At 67.6% G+C, this 7,851-nt stretch overlaps 4 protein-coding genes across 4 annotated transcripts; 1 reads left to right on the plus strand and 3 right to left on the minus strand.

The window, feature by feature from the left end:
- The first annotated feature begins 133 nt into the window (after window positions 1-133).
- On the plus strand, window positions 134-1,832 carry RHOBADRAFT_65928 (uncharacterized protein). The gene is made up of 6 exons (XM_018418820.1): window positions 134-149; window positions 221-327; window positions 647-665; window positions 740-1,027; window positions 1,093-1,421; window positions 1,484-1,832. The coding sequence occupies exons 2-6, from the start codon at window positions 269-271 to the stop codon at window positions 1,578-1,580; spliced, it is 792 nt and encodes a 263-aa protein (XP_018274520.1). The 5' UTR covers window positions 134-149; window positions 221-268; the 3' UTR covers window positions 1,581-1,832.
- Window positions 1,833-2,123: 291 nt separating this feature from the next.
- On the minus strand, window positions 2,124-2,391 carry RHOBADRAFT_9644 (uncharacterized protein; the record flags this gene model as incomplete). The annotated part of the gene is made up of 2 exons (XM_018419248.1): window positions 2,124-2,206; window positions 2,286-2,391. Coding segments are annotated over 2 exons (189 nt in total), but the record flags the coding sequence as incomplete, so codon positions are not given.
- Window positions 2,392-2,968: 577 nt separating this feature from the next.
- On the minus strand, window positions 2,969-5,808 carry RHOBADRAFT_41019 (uncharacterized protein; the record flags this gene model as incomplete). Its single annotated transcript, XM_018413811.1, has 9 exons — window positions 2,969-3,047; window positions 3,116-3,719; window positions 3,783-3,894; window positions 3,968-4,456; window positions 4,544-4,614; window positions 4,683-5,126; window positions 5,205-5,316; window positions 5,388-5,597; window positions 5,692-5,808. 9 exons carry the CDS (start codon window positions 5,806-5,808, stop codon window positions 2,969-2,971), a joined length of 2,238 nt encoding a protein of 745 aa, XP_018274522.1.
- Window positions 5,809-6,025: 217 nt separating this feature from the next.
- RHOBADRAFT_33169 (uncharacterized protein) lies at window positions 6,026-7,128 on the minus strand (the record flags this gene model as incomplete). The annotated part of the gene is made up of 2 exons (XM_018413086.1): window positions 6,026-6,177; window positions 6,249-7,128. The coding sequence occupies 2 exons, from the start codon at window positions 7,126-7,128 to the stop codon at window positions 6,080-6,082; spliced, it is 978 nt and encodes a 325-aa protein (XP_018274523.1). The 3' UTR covers window positions 6,026-6,079.
- Between the last annotated feature and the right edge of the window lie 723 nt (window positions 7,129-7,851).

Below are 7,851 nucleotides of genomic sequence, written 5' to 3' on the forward strand. Positions count from 1 at the left end.
GCGTGCAACAGAGGCAGGACAGCCCAACATCCGGCTGGCATTGAAAGGTGAGCTGCAGATTGTTCGAGACAAAGCGACGAGGACGAGGAGGAGGGGGGCGAGCCTCCCACCTCCTCGCGCTTCACGTAGACCTCGCAGCTACCTCTTGAGTGAGTCGACAGTCCACCAGAGCTCTCTAGGACCGCCAGCTGACCCACCCTCGTCCTCCCTCGCCGCACAGCTAGACCCCCGCCCTCTCCCTCTCCACCCCCGTCCCCCTCCTCCCAAGATGGCCGCCGACAACTCTACCCGCGAGGCCCATGTCTACATGTCGCGCATCAGCGAGCAGTGCGTCCCCTCTCTCTCTTGGTTCTTGTCCCCCGACCCCGCGACGCGTCGTCGCCGAGGGCGGTCGAACGACACACCCGCCTCGCCCTCCCCCCCTCGCGGCCCGTTGCGCCCTCGCACCCTCTCTGGTTCGACTCGACACGGCTCGGCATGTGGAGATCGAGGCCTTGGGCTCGTGGACGCGCTTGTTGCGCGCATATCTTGCGGCGCGCCGAGTGTCCGGGTCGCGCGGCGTGGTCGCCGCCCGCTCGCACGCGGCAACTCCGATCTCGCCTTCTCGAGCGGTCAAACTGACCCTGCGGTTCCTCCTCCTGTGCAGGGCTGAGCGCTACGACGAGGTGCGCCCCCTCTCTATCTCTTTCTCGGTCGACCGCGAGGTCGCGTGCTGACCTCTCCCCCCTCGCGCCTGCAGATGGTCAACGAGATGAAGGAGGTCGCCAAGCTCGGCGTCGAGCTCACTGTCGAGGAGCGCAACCTCCTGTCGGTCTCGTACAAGAACGTCATCGGTGCCCGCCGCGCGTCGTGGCGCATCATCTCGTCGATCGAGCAGAAGGAGGAGGCCAAGGGCAACCAGAGCCAGGTCCAGAAGATCAAGGCCTACCGCGAGAAGGTCGAGGGCGAGCTCTCGGACGTCTGCAACGACATCCTCAACGTCCTCGACCAGCACCTCATCCCGGCCGCCCAGGCCGGCGAGTCCAAGGTGCGTCTCTCTCTCTCTCTCTTTCCGGGTTTCTGTCGCTCACGCTCTCCTCCCGTCGCGCCCAGGTCTTCTACCACAAGATGAAGGGCGACTACCACCGCTACCTCGCCGAGTTTGCGTCGGGCGACCAGCGCGAGAAGGCGTCCGAGGCTGCCCACGAGTCGTACAAGACCGCGAGCGAGATTGCCACCTCGGAGCTCGCCCCGACGCACCCGATCCGCCTCGGCCTCGCGCTCAACTTCTCGGTCTTCTACTACGAGATCCTCAACTCGCCCGAGAAGGCGTGCCACCTCGCCAAGACCGCCTTTGACGACGCCATCGCCGAGCTCGACACCCTGAGCGAGGAGTCCTACAAGGATTCGACGCTGATAATGCAGCTGCTTAGGGACAATTTCTGAGTATACAGCCCCGACTCTCGCCAACGATCCGGTCCTAACCCTCCTTGGTCGCCCACAGGACCCTCTGGACCTCGGACCTCTCGGCCGATGTCGACGAGCCCAAGCAGGAGGACAAGCCCGCCGAGGCTGCGCCTACCGGCGAGGAGGCTGCCTAAGCGGCTCCGCCGCAGGTCTGCGCCGTCACCGCCGTCGTCGTGGTCGTCGTCGTCGAGGACGGCGCCCCTTCCCTCCTCCCGGCCACTTTTCGACCCTTTCCTCTCTCCCAGCTCCCCATCTCTTTTCTCCATACGTCTCTCTCCGTCGTCGTCGTCACGTAGCGCCCCCCTCTCCCACCTACTTTCATCGTTGTTCCTTCAATCGTCGCCCGCGCGCGCTTCTGCCCACTTTTCGCCTCGGCGGTCGCCCGTGTCTCTCTGTGAGAGAGCCTCTCGCGAGCACAGCGAGCTTTGTCGTGAGCTATCGAGAGCAGCTAGCCGTCGGCGGAGCGAGCGCGAGCGCAGAGAGAGAGGGAACCCAGTCGAGGCAAGCTGGGCTCGACCGAGGCTCTCACGACCAGCATTGCTCTCTCGCCCTTCGAAATCGCCCTCAGACGCTCAGTGACCCAACTCGTTGCACCTCGAGAGTACTCAGAGACCGCGTCCTCAAGCCCTCTGCTCCGGCGCAAGCCCCGTCTTTGCCTCCTTGGCTTCCCGGTGCAGCTCGCGGCGGAACGAGACGTGGCAGCCGTGGCACAGGTGGTGGGCGAGTTTCGGCGCGCCGCACGACGGGCACGCGACGAGGTCTGCGATGCGGCGGGGAGGGGAGGAGAGAAGGGTCAGGCGAAAGGCGGGGAGAAGAGAGAGAGAGGGAGGGGGACGCACTCTGCTTCTCCTTGAGACCCTTGTTGGACGCGCGCATGCGCTTGGCGCCGTGCGTGGTCTGCCGCTTGGGAACGGCAAAGACCCAGGGCGGGAGGAGCTCGCGCAGGCCGGCGGCGAGCGAGTCGGGGATGAGGGCCGCGAGGGTCGCAAGGGCCGAGGCCGACGACGGCGATGCGGCAGGTGCGGGTGCGGTGGACGGGGCGAGGGACAGAGAGAGGGTGAAGGACGAGGTCGAGGGGAACGCTGCGGCGAGGCGCGAGGTGGACGACGACGAGGAGGAGGACGGGGTCGCGCTGAAAACCGAGGCCTGCGAGGCGAGCGACGCAGCGACCTGGTGGACGGTGCGGCGGGTGCTGCGGACCGCAGGGAGGGCGAGGGAGGCCATGCTCGGTGGCTTGAGCGAGGTGGTGTCGACGAGGCGGAGCTGGACGCGGGTCGGAGGGAGATGAGGCCAAGGTCAAGGGACGACGACGGCTGGACGGCTTGGGGCGTGGGCTTGACTTGCGTCGAGGCTCGTGTGTGCTGCTGAGCTGCTCTGTCGCTGGCTCGGGCGCGGTGCGGTGAAGAGGACCTCGTGCAGCTCGCTCGCCGCCTCTCTCGCGCCCGCGGCTCTCCCTCACAGTCGACCAGCTCTCGCGCTCGTACAGCTCTGTCCTGGCAATGTCAAGTACCATACAGAAGTGCTACAAGACCGGCAGCAACGCTCGCAGACCCGAGTGGTCGCCGACCGCCTCCTCGCTTTTGAGCGCTCCGACCGCCGCTCTGCATCGTGCGACACGCTCGTCAGTCCGGCCCTCTCGAGAGAGAGAAAGAGAGAGAGTAGGGCGCACCTCTGCGCCAGGTCGACGATGCGGTCCAGCTCGCTCGGCACGTCGGCCCTGAGTCCACGCGCCATGGCGGCGAGCGTCGCGCCCGCCAGGTTGTCGCCCGCGCCCGTCACGCCGACGACCTCGCCCGCGTCGAGCTTGAGCGCCGGGTAGTGCCGAAGGACGACGGCCTCGGCGGGCGACGCCGAATTCGGGACGACGACGGTGCCCTTGCGGCGCGGGAGCGAGCGCCACGCCGCGACCTGGTCGACGCCCGACACGCGCTGCACGACGAGGACGCCCTCGGCGCCCGACTTGACGAACAGGGTGCGCACGACGGGCAGGAGCCGGACCGCCATCTGCGCCGCGCCCGTGCTCGTCGCCCACGAGGGGAGGAGGACCGACAGGTCTTGCGCCGAGACGGTGATGTCGTCGAACCAGGCGCCGGGCGTGTAGACCGAGTGCTCGGAAAAGGCGACGACGTCGTACAGCGCGTGCAGCTCGTGGATGTTCGGCGCCGAGAACGACACGAGCGGGGTCGACAGGGGCCCGAGCGCGGCCACGGCGCGCGACTCGAGAGCCAGGAGGATCTTGAGCGACTTGGCGTTCGACGTCGGCTCGAAGAAGGCTGTGTGCGACACGTCGAGTCAGTGACTGTGCAGGGAGACGAGAGCGGGCGCGAGGGACGTACTCGGCAAGCCCGTCTTCTCGCAGTGCAAGAGGACGTCGACCATGGCGTCGATCTCGATGTTGGCGTCGAAGCAGACAACCTTGGGCCGCATCTGCTCGATGCGTTGGACGATCTGCGCGCACGAGAGAGTCGGCATGAGGTCGTCACGAGAGAGAGGGAGCAAGAAGAGAAAGTCGACGACGCACCTTGGTCCCGGTCAGTTCCTTCGACAGCGCCATGTCCGCCACCCCTCCCACGAGCTCTCCTCGCTCATCGAGCAGGTACCCGCACGTCGCCATGGCCCCGCTCCCCTCCACCAACCCGTCCGTGCGCATCCCCCTCCCCTCGAGGCCCGACCGCGCGACGCCGCCGAGGAGGTCGCCCGCGACCGCCGCGACGAGGAGCACCTCGCTCCCGCCGAGGAGCGAGTGTGCCGCGCCCGACACGTTGCCTGCGACGCCGCCGAGCGTGAGGCCTACCCGGCCGGGAGCGGTCGTCGACAAGGGCGAGACGGCCGTGGGCGACATGGTGATGTCGACGGCGAGGACGCCTGCGACGACGAGCGAGGCCGAAGGAAGAGGTTCGAGCGGTACGGCCGAGGTCAAGGCAGAGGAGGATGCGGCGGCGAGAGGAGGAGAAGGTGGTGGAGAGGGTGGGAGGGACGGCTGGAATGACGACGACGATGCTGACGAGCTCTGCGGGACGTGGAGAAGGGGCCATTTGAGTTCAGTGATCCATTGCAGTGTCTAGGAGGGTGGGAGAGAGGGACGAGGGAGTCACACCTTGAGCAAGCGCGCGTACTCGAGCGCGACCTCGCCGCCGACCTTGACATTGTTGCGGATGAGCGCCTTGTCTGCGAGAGAGAGAATGACGAGTCAGATCGACGAGATGAGAGTAGAGAGTAAGGGAGAGGGGACGTACTGCTCTCGAGCGATTTGCCCTGCGACAGCTCGGCGACGCGCTGCAGGAGCCACGGCGTGACGAGCTTGCCGCTCTTGCTGACGCCGTTCTCGACGCTCTCCTCGACGGCCTGGTCGACCGCACGCTGCAGCTCGTCGCCGACGGGGTGGTACTCGTGCGGGATCGGGTTGCCGAGCAGGAGCGCCGCCGTGAGCCCGAGCCGGTCCTGCTGGAGGATCGTCTCGGCGACCTGCGTGGCCGAGTCGAGCTGCATCGGCGCCTTGAAGCCCGAGTCGGCAGTGTAGAAGGCGGGCCAGGCCGACGTCTTGAAGCCGGCAATAGGGACAGCGTGCGCCTCGAGGTACTCGAGCGTCAAGCCGATGTCGAGGATCGACTTGGAGCCGGCGCACACGACGGCGACGGGCGTGTCGCTCAGCGAGATGAGGTCGGACGAGATGTCGAAGCCTGCAGGGGGTGCGAGTGTTTGTCAGCTGCTTGGCCAATGAGGACGACGGGCGAGGTTCGAGAGAGAAGGGGACGCACTCGTCTCTGCGCCGCGGTGGACGCCGCCGATGCCGCCCGTTGAGAAGACCTTGATGCCCGCGAGATGCGCAACCGCCATCGTGCCCGACACAGTCGTCCCGCCGTCGACGCGCTGTAGGAGAGGGAGCTTGATTCAGTTGGCGCGCGAGCAGGACGACGAACCGAGAGAAACGGTGGGCGCACCTTGACCAATGCGGCTCCAAGTTCCCTCCTGCCGACCTTCCACAGCCCTTCTGCGACCCGCTTGTCCTTGCGCGCCTCCCACCCTTTGGCCGCGAGCAGGTCGAGGTCCTTGTCGTCGAGGCCGACCTTGATGCGCCCGTCGAGGATGGCGACCGTCGCGGGCGTGACGCCCTGCGCGCGCAGGATGGCCTCGCACTCTTTCGGGAGCGACTGCGAGTGCGGTGGAGGGAGGCCTGTGGGCGAGAGGGAGGTGAGCGACCGGGGCGAGGTGGGGTGGGAGATGATGGCGAGGGGGAGGGCGTACCGTGCGTGACGAGGGTCGACTCGAGGGCGACGATGGCGCGGCCTTCTGCGCGGGCTTGTGCGACCTCGGGGCGATGTCGAACGGGAGGCCGGCGAGCGAGGGAGCGGCGCGGACCATCGCGCGACGGACGACGAGGAGAAGGTGCGCGAGCGGGCGAGGCGCGTCGTGGGGCGCTGCAGTGGTCGCGAGAGCATCGTGTGGCTCTGTGCAGGTCGGGTCGAGCGGTGCAGGAGCCGAGAGGCGAGCGCGACGCGGCTTCTGAGGTCGAGCGGACGATTCGCGGTCGAGCCGGCCGATAACAATAACTCGACGGCAGAGCGCTCGCAGCCGCACGATGAGCTCAACTGCGTGTCTACGTTGCACTGCGGGTGGCCCTCATCTAGACAAGCTACTCAAGAAGTCGGACGGGCGACCCGGCGAGGAACCGCTCGATGTTCTCGACCGACTGAGGCCACCACGCGGCCCAAGTCGAGTCGTCGACGTAACCTGCACGTCGAGAGTGTCAGTGAAAGTCTGCGACGGACGGGGAGAACAGGAAAAGAGAGCGAGGGACGCACCCATGTGAGGCGAGAGGACGACGTTCGCAAGGGTGCGCAACGGGTGCTCCTCGGGCAGCGGCTCGACGTCGTACACGTCGAGGCCGGCACCACGCAGCCTGCCCGACTGCAGAGCGTCGACGAGAGCCGCCTCGTCGATGAGCGGGCCTCGCGACGTGTTGACGAGGAAAGCCGTCGGCTTGAGGAGCGCGAGCTCCCTCGCGCCGAGGAGCCCTCGGGTCGTCGACGCCAGGATGAGATGGAGCGACACGACGTCCGATGTCTCAAGGAGCTCGTCGAGGGACGCGACAAACTCGACGCCGGCGCCTCGTGCGCGCTCGGGCGTCAAGTGCGGGCTCCACGCCCGGACGCGCATGCCGAACGCCGTCGCGACGCGCGCCACCTCCTTGCCGAGCCTGCCCGCGCCGACGAGCCCGAGCGTCTTGCCCGCGAGCCCGGTAGCGGTGCCCGAGATCCACGCGCCGGCGCGCATGCTCGCGTGCTCGTCGACGACGCGGCGCGCGAGGGCGAGGATCAAGGCCCAGGTCTGCTCGACGGCGCCGCTCGAGCCGCCGCCGTGAGTGGCGTGCTCGGTGCCGCACACGACGATGCCGAGGTCGCGGGCGGCGTCGAGGTCGATGCCGCGGTTGCGCATGCCGGTCGTGGCGATGAGGCGCAGGTTGGGGAGCTGCTCGAGGAGCGGGCGGTCGATCTTTGTGCGCTCGCGCATGCAGTGGAGGATGGTGAAGGGTTTGAGGGTTTCGGCGAGGTCGGGTCGGGGAATGGCGCGGCGGAAGACGGTGGTCGGGAGGGAGGCGAGGGAGGACCAGTCGGCGTATTGTCGAGCAGCGCCTTCATAGTCGTCGAGGATGGCGAGCGAGTGCTGTGCAGCGTCGTGCATGGTCGCTCGCGGGGTCTGGTGGGAGTCGCGAGGCGGAGAGCGAGTGCGCGAGAGGCTGGCGGGGCGAGAGGTGGGGAGGTCGAGCGAGAGGCAGCGAGAGGTCGGGGCAAAGAGGGTCCAGGTGGTGCACACTCGACCGAGCTAGTGGGCGCACGAGCAAGGCTGCTGAGCTGGTGAGAGCAGAGGTGCGGAAGTCCGCGTGGTCGACGAGCTGATGGCGAAGTGGACCTCCTCGTCCTCTTCCTCAACGACCACTCGAGCCGGCTGAGCCTGCCAAAGTGAGTCGTAACTCTCATTCCAGTCTCGCCGCACCCACCCCTGCTCACCGCCTCGCCCTCGCAGATTCCCCCGGGGGAGCGGGTGGTGGGAGCTACAGCGAGGTGGACGCGCATGTCGGACGGGCGAGCAGTCGGGCGAGGGATAAGGGCGCGCATAATGCGGCGTGGAGCTAGGACGACGACGACGACCACGAGGTGCCACACCGACGGTCCCCCCAGCGTGCGTGCAGCCCTCCCCCTCGTCTTTCCTGTCCGTCGACTGACACGCACACTCCCGCAGAAGACGCGCCGCAGCACCAAGGCCCCATCGGCCCCCTCCCTGCGCCGCCGTCGACTCACCCCCGTCCGCCTGGGGAGTCGGACAACCACATCGTCGCGCGTCAACGGAAAAGAAGTCGCGCTCGAACCTCGCTCGTCCCTACTACTTCGGCTTTCTGAGCAGGCG

This window comes from Rhodotorula graminis (assembly GCF_001329695.1).
Source record: "Rhodotorula graminis WP1 unplaced genomic scaffold RHOBAscaffold_1, whole genome shotgun sequence".
In the NCBI taxonomy this organism is placed as follows: Eukaryota; Fungi; Basidiomycota; class Microbotryomycetes; order Sporidiobolales; family Sporidiobolaceae; genus Rhodotorula; species Rhodotorula graminis.